Here is a 13,653-nt window from a genome sequence, read left to right on the forward strand (position 1 = left end):
TATTTTACAAACTAACATCTGAACTCTTTCCCTAGCCTCTGGACCCGTTTTTCGGCCCAGCATTACGGTGAACCAATCATCTGCTCATCGGTTTTGCTCGGTGGTTTTAAGCTTTTTTGGACAGATTAGCAGGGCGTTATTCTTCCGCCTTCACAAAGGCCGTCCCTGTCTTCTGAACTTCCGACTCCTTAGTGCCTTTGCATATTCCTGAGGCTCACATGGACTACGCGTACCAAAATTGTTCATGTACTTGTCGAAACTTGATTTCGATGCTACCCAGTTTTCATTTGAATTTCCAGAGGACAATGTGTAGAAAGCCTTTAAACCTGGTTAGTGATTTTTAACACTGGGACAATGTAGCATGTACTCATACTTTCACTGTTTTGGAGCGAAAAACCTACCATCTTTCAGTCCAAAGCGTGAATCGCGATCTTTGAAAGTCACAAATCGTGTTCCTCACTTTACTCAAACGATAACCATCATAACTGAAGCCTTGCCCGTCGGTTAACGCATATAACCAAATATTTGTTAGTTCCCAATATTTTCTTTTGTATTTTATTATGGTTGAGAATATGATGTGTTGACTTTTTTTAACACTGCGCCCTTCGTGCTCGTCAAGTAATAGGAAGAGTCCCTGAGCTCAGAACTTTGTTCTGTTGTGAATCAGCCTGGACGTACGGAACACTCGCTTACGTTCAAACGCTTCAAACTATCGAAAAATGTTTGACGTAAGCGAGGCATTAGTGGCTCTCACGCCAGCGGAATCATCCAACTCACAGCATTGTTGCAGTGAAAACAGAACTGTACTCCTTTTCTACCGACCTTATCAAAAACCAAAATGTTTCTGAGCTCATCTGTCCTTAGACTTGTTGTACAATATGGTTTATCTTCAGTCATACAGAATGATACCATTGCTCGTGTGATCGCTGTGTATCCACCTACATTCGTACATTCTTTCACCCCTATCCTTGTTGTAGCTGCAGTTCAAGAGGAAAATCGGGAGGCTTTGTGGGACAAGACCAAATTTGGAATACGCCATGCTGTCGAAAAGTATTCAAACTATGACTTCTTTCTGAAAGCGGATGATGACACATTTGTGATAGTAGAGAATCTTCGCAAACTACTCCGGGACCTTAATCCAAACGATCCATTCATCATGGGCAGGAGATTTCGGGTAAGATGTTGTAAATCACGTGCATTTTTCTTACGCAGTCCTTGAGCGGAGTAAGTTTGGCAGGTCATTCTTTTCACCACCCATTCATTAGGCGTGGTTGGAGCGCGAATTTACTGACCGCAAGGTCCATAGTTCCAACCAGGCCTTTGCCTCCGGACTTCCCCCTTTCTAGGCTTGGGCAACCTGGCAGTAACGCAGCTCTCGTGCTTCCTTTGGGTGACATGGCAGCTAGGCACCGAAAAGGTGTTACAGCTTAACGATTGTCATCTTTGATCTTTTAGGCATACGATTCATAACTCCAAAAGCCTGGTCGTTTGTATGATGTCCTTGTCACCCAGCGAATTAGCTCACCACGAATTCGGTTGTAAAACTTCTCTTGTTGCTTACCACTGGTTCCCAGTTGTGGTCTTCGTTAGGAGTATCAAACCGTTCACTTACCTATGTCATTCACACAACATACAACACGCTATGCTGCTTTACATTTCTCCAACACAAATTTCACTTCTTGTTGTCATCCTTCACGCCAGACTTGTTCGAACGTGATGACTACGTGGGGCGTTGACGACTAATGGATCGGCAGAGGCGATTTGCTTGATATCATGGAGATTAAGAATGTTCTGTCACATTTCTGTTGATTGTGTATAGCAGTATTTTAATGACTTCAAAACGTCCTATCAGTCTTGCTAGTTAGTGCAGATCTTCTGAAAAAAACATCGATTTCAATTTTGCAGTTAAAGGTATTTCATCAAGGTAGTTGGTGATGGTTGACTTCCGGTAGCCTGTTTGTCAACTGCAACACTGTTCCGATAAGGTCGAGAAGGCTTTTCGGTATCCGACTGCAAGTTTGCCGTTCACTACCGTTTACCGTGTCCTACATGACCTTGGGGACGCGTCACTCTATGACCATCTACATTTTCCATGTCTGGGAACGTCCTGACAAGGTCTCAGTGCTGTCTACTGGTGAAAGGAAGAAGGCATTCGCTGCGGAGTTATTTATTCGGAGATGCCAACTGACCGGTTACAGACCACTGAACAGGGGAACAAAACTCTAATCTGCATCTTAGTTACAACAACTGGACACAGATCTTCTCCCGAACGAGTCTTCCTAGAGATTCGTTGCCTCCACTCATTCGTCGGTCAAATCCAAGCAAATGTTACAAAGTGGCCCCACGAATTCCGCAACAGAATTCCCTTTTTCAGTCGACGCAAGGCGAAATTCTACGAACAACACATACTACTCGCGTGCCTCCCGATCAGTAGTATCACCGTTACACCCGTATGATGCACCAAACACAGTCCCCTTTCCGAAAATAGTTATATGGTGTGTAAATTTTTCGGGACATGGGCGTTCTCTAATGTCGCATCGTTTCGGGATAAATACGTGCACGAAGCGAGTCCTGTGTGTTTCTCTTTACGTTTCATGACTCGTCTTATGATAATCTTGACCCCGTAGTTTTCTTCTTTGTGACCATTAACATCCAGCAATTTTCGTCTCACAGCCACATGTAAAACAAGGTTATTTGTCCGGAGGAGGCGGTTATGTCATTTCCCGAGCTGCATTACTTCGAATACACAATGGGTTGGCCAACGACACCAGATGTGCTGGGCGAGAACATGGAGGAGCTGAAGACGTGAGGCTAGGTAAGTTTTCATATAAATTAGATTATGTATCTTTTCCATTTTTCTGCTCATCTCATGTCTCCGAAGGCTTCAGCTGTGTCAAGCAAGACACAGTTTTCAGTATTGGTCCACTAACTAGCTAGTGCTTTGAGCATCCGTCCAGGATATTCTAATGGTTGTTCCTCAGGTGCCAGAAGTTTGGTGGTGCTAGTCCTGTGGAATAGCTTATTAAAATGCCCTTGGTTTCCTTATGTCACTCAATTACACCGGAACACTTACACTGAAAATGCTTCACTATCCTCTAGTGTCGCGTGGTGTGGTTTATCTTACAGCAAATACTAGTTGTGGATTTCGTCATGCAAGGCAAAGTCAACCTACGCGGGAAAATGGTGTAATTTCGCAGTTATTTTAACTTGATTGGAAACGGTCGTTAGTTTGCATTTCCACGTATTAAAAGGTATCTGAACTCAGCTTCAATTTTGCTGATTATGGTAGGAAGTAGGACGTTTCTGTTTTCAGCTATCCAATATTGAACGTGCAGTATCTAGTTCTTTCCATAGGACTTGTCCAGCTGGTAGTGATTTTGACATATCGTGAGACTGGTGATCTTCATGTGTTTGCCTGTTAGTGAAGCTGTAAGAATAAGTATTCCTCATCATCACGACATAAGGTTTTCTTTCAATGAGATTTTCAAGCTAAACTCATTTTTATTGAGACCTTCTCAAGAAAGGGAACACGGTTCCTAAAACCGCTCACTGTGCAATGTACTCATTTCCACACCGAGTTCATTTTAACGGGAGGCTCAACTAAATCCAAATAGAATCACTGGTTTGTGGTATTTTTCCACTGAATGTGCAACCCTATAAGTGGTCTCCTTGAAACACTACTACTACTTTTTCTCAGCTCCTTGGTTCAGCTGCTGGACCGGGATATTGCTGATTTGGATAACGTCAGGTTTTGGATATTTTGAGGCACCTTATTGTCTATTTCATGTGAACTCAAATTCACCGGAAAAAGGGAACAGCTGGACAACCCAACCTAATCCATTGGCAGTTTGTTCAGTGTACTTGTGTAAGATGAAGTAAGATGGATCTCATGCTCTGTCTTTCGCAAGAAACCTAACTACGTGTCTTGTGTTTAAAAAAAGCGGCTTGGCACGTTTACACGTTGTTATCGTAGAACTATAATCCTAGTTCACATGTCGCTTAACGGTAGAGGAAGCCGTCCCTCATATGAAACCATATGAAACCTTTAATCGTACTTGAGTGCCTATAAGCCTTGGTAGCCCTTTTTAGCCTCTACTAACTCGCTGCCACCACCCAAGTGATGCAGTATAATGTACAGCTTCCGGCTTTTATTGTCAAGAGTTATTCGAACTATAGTTCCTAATAGAACCAATTTATTTAGAACGACAGCTTTCAGGCAAGATTGGTGGCTCGTCTACTTCAAGGCACAGTTCGTTTGATACCCGATTCCGCAGTCAACTCTCCTTCACAAGGCAACTATAAATGAAGGCAGCAGTTGTCATGTGTGTCAAACAAATTTCTCCCTGGTCAGAACAGATTTGGTCTTTCAAAACAGCCCGCCTAAAGATTTACTGGCAAGGTTTCCAGTTCTATACAAATTTTACAGAATGATAGTTGCCGAAAGTCGCTGGAGCACAATACACCTCGTGGAACAGTCCGTTAATTGTGGTCGCGCAAACGTTGGCATGCATTAGACACAGTTCACACAATGTTAACTCCAGAACGGGTTCGAAACTTATGAAGGATTTGCGAGTCCAAAATCAATATGACTCAGGTGTCACATGATCCCACCGCGGCAACAGCCCCAGCAACTCACGAAAGCAAAACGTCCACTATCCGCATCCATGTCAGTCTGAATCATATTGTTTCATCATGACTTTCGTAGGTTGGAAGGCTACAGTTGATTCTGCACTCTTTTTTCAGGGCACTGTGCGGAAGTGGTTGGCGTTCGAATCATGGACAGCTTAGATGAACATGGTCTCGAACGATTCCATCCCTTTTCACCAGCCTCCATGATGAGCAAGAGCGTGCTGGAAGCCACACGCTGGTTTATGAGCTACAATTATCACAAGGTTCAGACAGTACGTCTTTTTTCTACGAAATGTTTCTTTGCTTTACACTTGACTGCTTGCTCAAGGTCGTCTGGTAACAGAGTGTATTTTTCCCTTGCAGCAAGTAAACCCAGAACAATAGCTTTGGCTAATCGCCCTTCATCAGGCAAAAATGCAGACGAAAGAAGAAATTGCAATTGCAACTCGTTTAATGCTCGTTTTACTGAAAGGTTTTGTCTTCAGACCTGCTGCAAATTTCGACTTTTACTTAACCTCTAACTTCCCTTAGGGATGCAGGCGACTAGGTGAAGGTCGATTCCTGACACGGCACTGGACACGTGAACGAATGACATCATGAAGAGCATCATTCACAATGAGTCGAGTTTAGTAGAAAAACGCCCACATACCCCTTCCACTGGTAGTATTGTTGAAGTACTATGTGCTGAGACAGATTAAGTGTTGTCGTAAACGAGAGATTCGGCTGAGTTTCCCATGAAAACCAAACTGGTATACAAATGGGTGTATGTGTCGAAATCTGTCTAATTTGAGTTGTCGGAAAATCGGGGACTGCGCATACCTGATGAGCCCCAAGAAGGGCCAAACTGGTCGCGGATTGCCAAGGAGCTTTCAGCAACCTTATGAGTAGCTTCCTTCATGGCAAGGTAACTACCATGCTTTTGTGACCATGTGTTGAAAGTCTCATAGCCTCATCTGCCACATAGTCTGACCTAGCTAAATCAATTTATCATGAAAAAAGTGCCCAAAAGTTGCAGAAGGTTATTTGAACCAAATTCATCGAAACAGCCAAGCAATCCACCGATTGTTTGCTTAACTCTTCTCAAAACGATGACTTCTCAATTGGTTTCAAAATTTTCCCGGTATTTCGCAATCCGTCATGCTCTACTTGCCTTCACATCCACTGGATCGGCTGCAACGCTTGCTCTGGCACGTTAAAATTTCCACCGGCCTTCCCGGAGGTTCTGGTATTAGGCGTCACTCGAAGATACCGCTTGCTCGTTACATGAGGATTAAATTGAGTTGCCTTCGATTGATCCAACTACCTCTCATAAGTAGTATGATTCCTTCCATCAGTCATCAGGTTAAATTTGTTCATTCTGGCTCATCATCGGTTTTCATGGTGGAATCGCTAACTATACTGATGGATATGAGATTCGTTGAATCCTATTTGACTTTGAAAGACGAGTCAACTCAGGGGTGATATCAGTCTGCTCACTCTTTCCTTCCTAGACTACTGGTTGGTACTCTAAATAGTGGTCACTTCTGAGGAGTGAAAAGTGTTCCGTTTGGATCTCTCCATGCTACATTTTGCCGTTATTTGACGCAGATAGCAAGCTGAGTTGTTCTGGGATTCAACAGCCCTCCTTCCTAAACGTACCACTGGTACCTGGGATATTGACATTTGCCTGCTTATTCTGGTAAAATGGACTGAAAATGCAGGTAAGTCAGAGGGTAAAATCAATCACGCGGGTAAAAAAGTGGGCAGTTAAGATGATCCAAAATTGGCTCTAACCACACGCGTCCGTGCTGAAACTCAAGAAATTCTGTGATTACAAGCATCTGCATACTGCTTAGGGTTCACTCACGCTTCAAGGTGACTCTGCTTTCTCAGATAGGATTAATATGCCTGGGCTACATCAAATGCGTATGCACTGGACTGGAGTTGTGCCACTGGCTTGTTGGCCGTCCTAACGTAATTACTTTGAAATCCTAAGGAATCTGCAGTTACCTAAGTCTGATTCCATTGTTCATCCTTGGTCTCTACATGAGAGGAAGACGTGAAGATGTGGTGCACGGGTACTGGTTTACGTAGAATTACTTGTTTATCGAATGGAACCACAAGGTTTTTTTCCCTTTACTTTGTTTTGGTGTGAAATAAACAAGGATCACTGCACGCATCGATCAGCTGGCAGTAGAACGCGGATGGAGACAGGCAGCTTTCGTTTCGCCCATCCTATGTACCAAAAACATTGATCGAGTTTAGCGTTTCCTGTGTGTCGCTGGAACAAATAATCGTACGGTAGCAGTAGGTTGTGTGGAACCTGCAACCATCGTTGAAAGTGACAAACTGCTTCAGTCGGCAGTTCTCACTATACTGTAACAAACTTGGTGTAACTACCGTGATTATTTGGCTGATGCGACAAGGCTTGATTTACTCCGGAAAGGATGAAGCAGATTAACTTCTAATTGACCGTTTGTGATGCCCTATAAACCATTATGGAGAATCACCCTCAAGACGATGTTCCATTATCCCCACAGTACTCCATGTAATGACTCTTTGCCAGCTTCGTATTGTCTCTAGTGAACCAGTGCATCCGTACTGCAACAAAGCGGATGGTAGTTTGGACACAGATTGCTCCGAGTGTTCGTGGTTGTCCGTGAACGGCAATCACAATAGTCCTTGTGGAGCATATTAACACCACACTCCGCTCAAACACGAAAGTGCTTGCGGCTTCAGCTCTAAGACTGCAGTTGCATCCACTGTGCACCGGTGAAATAACACTTATCTCGCGTGTTAACTAATTGAATTTCGCATCCCTGTGCTGATGAGGATAAACACCACTGACCAGTAAGGACGGAACTCGGATATTGTGCCTCCTCGTTGAGAGATCAGGAATCGGAATAAGTTCGTTAAGATAGGGAAAGGACTTCATGACTTAGAACGTATAAGTTCAACGATTTTCACCACTGTCTTCTAAATTATCCGGCCAGTTTGGATGTTTGACGGTTTAAAAGTGCTCCTAGGGTCTGATAGGTACGTCGTCGATCGACACAACAGAGAAGGCTATCAGGTCACCTTTCGAGGCATCTGATGATTCAGTATCGCTAACGCGCTTTCCTCCTGTGATCAGGTAATCTGGGATCAAATCCCCATGCATGTCAACCATTGTCTTGTATATAAGTAAGGTTCAACTCGGGGTTGCATTGTGTGCTGATTTGGATTGACCAGAATGCTCTACTGAAGCTGGAGATTAACTATACATACAACAGGAATACGGTTATGACCCAATCTATCAATCTACCGAAATCAGTACTTCAGTTGCACCGTGCTTTTCTCATTTTTACTATTTTATTTACTGTTGCTTATTTGTGTACATTGTTTTTCCTTTTGACATTACTATGACAGTCAGTGAATGTGGCTGGCTATAACACGAATTCCTAATGTGAAGCGAACTTTTGCAACTGCTACTTATGCCACTATAATGAAGCTAGCTTCGTGTTTTTACACATGGGATGACCGACGATTTCATCAATGTATACTCATTTTCCTCACCGGTGTTCTATTGTTAGCTGGTGATATGGATGCAACCAAGCTAAAGAAGGGAACTGTGAGAGTACAGTCAACCTAGGGCTTCATGACTTGACCGTTTTATCTGTTAGCTTCCCGCATCTATTCTTAACTTATCTACTTTGTTTCGACAGGGCATTGAGTGCTGCAGTGACTACGCCGTCACCTTCCACTACGTGGCGCCGAGCGATATGTATGTTTACCATTATTTTCTCTATCATTTGCATCCCTACGGAATTCACCGAGACTTTCATGATGTGCTTCAACTATGCAACCGCGTAATGATCAAAGGAGCAACTTGACCTTTTCGGAAAATGTTACCATTCTTTTGACCTAGTTTCACTGCTTCTATTCGGATCGTGTTCAGCTGAAGATTTCTCACTGTGTAGTCCATAGTGTTTTTTTCCACTTATTTCACAGAGTGTTCCGTTTTTTTTTATCGGCCAAGGAAAACGAGGATCCTTGTTTTTGCAGAGATAACTTCTTTTCGTATGAAATTTGTTTTGTCAAATTACGTGCGTGCTGCTGATCGCTACTTCGGGATTGGGTCACAACTTCATGTCAGGACGCGCCCAGACACAGAAAAAGTACATGATCATAGAGTGACGCATCCCCACGGCCACTATCGGTACGGCATGTCCGGAAAGTAGGTGAGTTGCCGGCTCTCACCAAACACGGTTTAGCAACACACGACCAGCGTAGTGGGCCTGAGATTGTTCACGACCGGAACACCACCATTGGCTGTACGGAACGAACAAGTGAACGACCATATTTGGCCATTTAGTCATCCTATATATTACACAGACCCTCTGTATGTTTTGCCCTGACAATACAGCCGTGTCCCGAGTTCTCTGTCTTCTCCTTATCGCGTAGTCTGGCGGGCTCCGTGCAGGCGTAACCCAATAGACGGCCACTCACGATACAACACTTCACATCTATCGCTAATGATGCCTGCTGATGCAGAAGCAAATCTAAAGCTCGTCGTCATTTGTTCACTCTTGTGTTTGTAGCCATACTTCTTATATTGTCGCCCGCGAAGACCTCGTTATTCACTATCATGTCACTATCAACACCAGCGTTGAACATCGGGGCTTGATTGCCCGAATAGGAAGTCGCCGATCTGCTGACGGGACGACAAACGGCTGGTTGCTTTTTCCCTCCTCTAGCCCAGAATTTGTATCCTGACGCGAGTCAACGAGACCCAGTGAACTTATGACAAGAAGGCTGATATCCAGCCGATACAGGGGAAACAACGAATGAGTCGTACAATCCTTTCTGGAACAGTGATGGTCGAAAACACACTTGATTATTTGTCTGTTCCGGAGCTGACCTTTTTCGTGGGAGGTGATTGCTAACAGAAGAGATCCCAAGGACATTTCACCAGGTTCAGTCGGTCCAATGGGTCTGTTGTAATGTGGGTGGCCGTCTATTGGGTTACGCCTGCACGGAGCCCGCCAGACTACGCGACAAGGAGAAGACAGAGAACTCGGGACACGGCTGTATTGTCAGGACAAAACATACAGGGCTTCTGCGTAAATATATGAGATGACTACAGGGCTGAATATGGTCGTCCACTTGTTCGTTCTATACAGCCAATGGCGGTGTTCTGGTCGTGAACATTTTCAGCCCCACTCCACTGGTCTTATGTTGCTAAGCCGCGTTTGGTGGGCTCCGCCAACGCACCTACTTTCCGCATATTTACCCATGGTGAAATTGGGCACGCGTCACTCTATGACCATCTACATTTTCCATGTCTGGGAACGTCCTGACAAGGTCTCAGTGCTGTCTACTGGTGAAAGGAAGAAGGCATTCGCTGCGGAGTTATTTATTCGGAGATGCCAACTGACCGGTTACAGACCACTGAACAGGGAAACAAAACTCTAATCTGCATCTTAGTTACAACAACTGGACACAGATCTTCTCCCGAACGAGTCTTCCTAGAGATTCGTTGCCTCCACTCATTCGTCGGTCAAATCCAAGCAAATGTTACAAAGTGGCCCCACGAATTCCGCAACAGAATTCCCTTTTTCAGTCGACGCAAAGCGAAATTCTACGAACAACACATACTACTCGCGTGCCTCCCGATCAGTAGTATCACCGTTACACACCTCCACCCCTTAAAGCTCGTTCGCATGCCATCGATTTTCATTTACCTCCGTCAGGTCGGCTTCGGCAGCGGGTCTACTCGGCCGCTCTTCAGGTGTATCATGCCACTTGCGAAGCTGCGTCCCATTCACTACTTTCGATCCCCGACCATCTTGAATGGTATAGACGTTCCCCCGGCGGTCGGTGACTACAAACGGCCCTTGCCATCGACTGCCCAGCTTCCGCGACCCCAGTCCACTCCTTCCAGGATTCTGGTGATCCTTCCACTTGACCTTCGTGCCTATGGGGAACGTTCGGACCTTTCTACTTGCCGTTTTCTGCCTAGCCCTTTCCTGAACGGCGGTCAAATTTTCTCGAGCTCTCTTTCTTTCTTCCTCTAGCTCCTCCGGAGACAAGCGTGTTGCCGGCCACAACCCAATTTCCTGATCAACCGGAAGGCGCGGATGTCGACCGTACATTAACATAAACGGGGACTTGCCTGTGGTTGACTGCGTGGAAGCACGATGAGCTAACAACACCATTGGCAAGTTCATTTCCCAGTCACCTCCTTTGGCCGCAAGCCACTCCTTGATCGTTCGGTTGTTACGTTCGGTCAGGCCATTTGTTTGCGGGTGGTATGGTGCCGTCCTTAGCCGTCTGATACCCAGCTTCTGCAAGCAATTACGAAACTCTTCGCTCTCGAAGCAAGGCCCCTGATCGGTTAGGATCATTTTTGGCACCCCATGGTTGGCCACAATGTGATGCATTACCACTCCGCTGATCGTCGTCGCCCGCTGATTCGGCACGGCTGCCGCCTCAATCCATCGCGACAGGTGTTCTGTCATCATCACGATGTATTGGTTCCCACTGGTTGTCACCGGAAAGGGGCCCATGACGTCAACTGACCACAACTCGCCGATTTCTGAGACAGGAATGGGTTCCATGGGATGGGTCGCCCCTGTCGTATCCGCTTTCATTAGTTGACAACGCTTACAGGACACCACATAATCCATCACCTCACTTCTCATCCCGGGCCAGTAGGCCCTCTGCCGAAGTAGGTCGTATGTCTTGGTGCACCCTGTATGTGCCATCTCATGGCATTCAACGATGAGATTCCGTCTCAAGACGCGAGGTATCACGGGCAGCACAACATCTGAATCAGTGGCGTTCCAGGAAATTATGCCAGCTTCATTCAGCCTCAGCCGATCAAAGTGACTCTGGAACGCTTCTAATTCCTTGTCTCCCTCTCCGTTCTCAATGTTCCTTCCATCCAACAAGGCGGCTGCAACCTTTTGTAACACCGGATCCTGCCGTTGGAGTTGCACCAACTTTCCGGGATCCAGTTCGACGACGAGGCCATTGGCTCCAATCATGATCTTGGGGACCTCATCTTCAGCTTCTGGCCTTGATAGCCAATCAGCCAAGTGGTTCTCCTTCCCCGGCACGTGCTGGATTGTGAAGTCGTACTCTTGCAACCGGAGTGCCCAGCGTGCGAGCTTCCCGCGAGGATCTCTGGTGGTCCTGATCCACTCCAGGGGTTTGTGATCGGTTTCGACATGAAACCTTTGCCCAAGCAGATATGGTCTCCACTTATCCAGGGCCCAGACGATCGCTAAACATTCCTTCTCAATGGTGGAGTACTTCTGTTCAGCGTTAGTCAGGACGCGACTGGCATATTCGATAACTCCATTCCTCTGCTTTAGGACTGCGCCGATACCGCGATCACTGGCGTCCGTTGCAACAATGAACATCTCTCCGACCCTGGGAAGTTTGAGGGTCAGTTGCTGATCCGACATCCGCGCTTTGACACGCTCAAAAGCTTCATGTGCTTCTCCGGTCCATTCGAATTTCCGATTTTGACCGAGCAAATCGTACAGTGGCGCAGCGATCGTGTTGAAATCCTTAACGAACCGGCTGTAGTATGCTGCTCGTCCAAGAAACTGTCGTAGAGACCGCTTTGAATTGGGAACAGCACAATCCCCGATCTTTGCCAACTTCTCGGGCAGTGGACTAACTTCTCCCTGACCCACTTTATGCCCCAGCAGTGTCACCGAACTCCGAGCGAGCTGTGTCTTGGCTTCATTTATCCGCAGGCCAGCCTCCCGGATCCGCTCCAACACAGCCTTCAAGTGAACTACGTGCTCTGGTTCCGAATTGCTGTACACAACGATATCGTCTCCGTACACGGCAACATTCTGGAGTCCCTTGGTTACACGAAGCATCAAGCGCCGGAATGTGAATGGTGCCCCGGACAAACCAAACGGCATTCGTCTAAATTGATATTGGATGTCCCCAACCGTAAACGCCGTTTTCTCCCGGTCCTCCTCCTTGATAGGTAGTTGCCAATATCCGGAACGCAAGTCGAACACAGTAAAGTATCGGGAATGCTGGAGGGAATCGAAAATCTCTGCAACCGAAGGCACAGCCACAACCCGATTTACGGTCAGTTCATTCAAGCGCCGGAAATCCACGCAAAATCTGTATTTTCCGTTCGTCTTCCTTACAAGCACAACTGGGGAATTGTACGCACTGTTGGCTTCTTCGATTATACCGTTCTTCAACATCTCCTGAATCTGTCTATGGACCTCCTCCCGTAGATGGAGCGGCAACGGACGGGGGCCATAAGGTCGAAAGCGTTCTGATGACAGAGGAATTTCGTGTTCAATCCACGGGCAGAAGCCAAACGGATCCTCATCGCCCGTAAACAGTTCGGAATATTCCTCAACCACGGCCCGTATTGACGATACATTACAAGACGGAAGTTTTCGGACACACAGCTCCCTCACGACAGTGCCTGGATAACCTTCAAGCTTGATTGCGCCATACTTTGTCACCAGCCTTCCCTGCTTTAGGTCAATCACGGCATCTGTGCCCTTGAGAAAATCAGCTCCCAATATTGTCTGCTCTACGTCTGGGCTGATCAGGAACGCGTGCTGCACGGACTTGTCGCCTAGGCGTATCGAGTGCGTTGACAGTCCGTCAATCTTCAATCGATATCCGCCAACAGCTCTCACGGCTAGCGCGCACGGTCTGTGTTCAGCTTGGTTCCCTCTTTGCCTCAGCGATACGCCTGCTCCGGTATCAATCAAACATAACTCCTTTTTCCCGTCTACCTCGACAATGGCTTGTACGGTAGCTTGTGTCAGTGCGCTAATCGCGACCCACCCAGGAAAAGAGGAGTACTCTAAAGTTTTATTGTGTACAAGCGATCGGTTACGGGGACACTGATTCTTCCAGTGGCCAGGCTTGCCACACATGTAGCACCGGCTGGTTCGAGCGTGCCTCCGCGATTCCGTCTTCACGGCTGCCAGCTGTTCGGTGAGTTGGTCCACCCTGGTCTGCAGTTCCTCCACTGATGCAGCATCCCTGTTCTCCTGCGACTGCAACGTG

General features: G+C 46.4%; 1 protein-coding gene across 1 annotated transcript in view; it reads left to right on the plus strand.

Annotated features, from left to right (window-relative positions):
• The window catches only part of T265_02347 (hypothetical protein), a gene marked incomplete at both ends in the record, with an annotated part of 42,972 nt that extends 34,244 nt beyond the window's left edge, over positions 1 to 8,728 (plus strand). Inside the window, 4 exons of the mRNA XM_009166561.1 lie at positions 978 to 1,174; positions 2,674 to 2,815; positions 4,744 to 4,901; positions 8,313 to 8,728. Of these exons, the coding sequence (XP_009164825.1) occupies positions 978 to 1,174; positions 2,674 to 2,815; positions 4,744 to 4,901; positions 8,313 to 8,480 (665 nt within the window). The remainder of the gene's footprint in view (positions 1 to 977; positions 1,175 to 2,673; positions 2,816 to 4,743; positions 4,902 to 8,312) is intronic.
• Positions 8,729 to 13,653: the final 4,925 nt, after the last annotated feature.

Source organism: Opisthorchis viverrini (assembly GCF_000715545.1).
Source record: "Opisthorchis viverrini unplaced genomic scaffold opera_v5_28, whole genome shotgun sequence".
In the NCBI taxonomy this organism is placed as follows: domain Eukaryota; kingdom Metazoa; phylum Platyhelminthes; class Trematoda; order Opisthorchiida; family Opisthorchiidae; genus Opisthorchis; species Opisthorchis viverrini.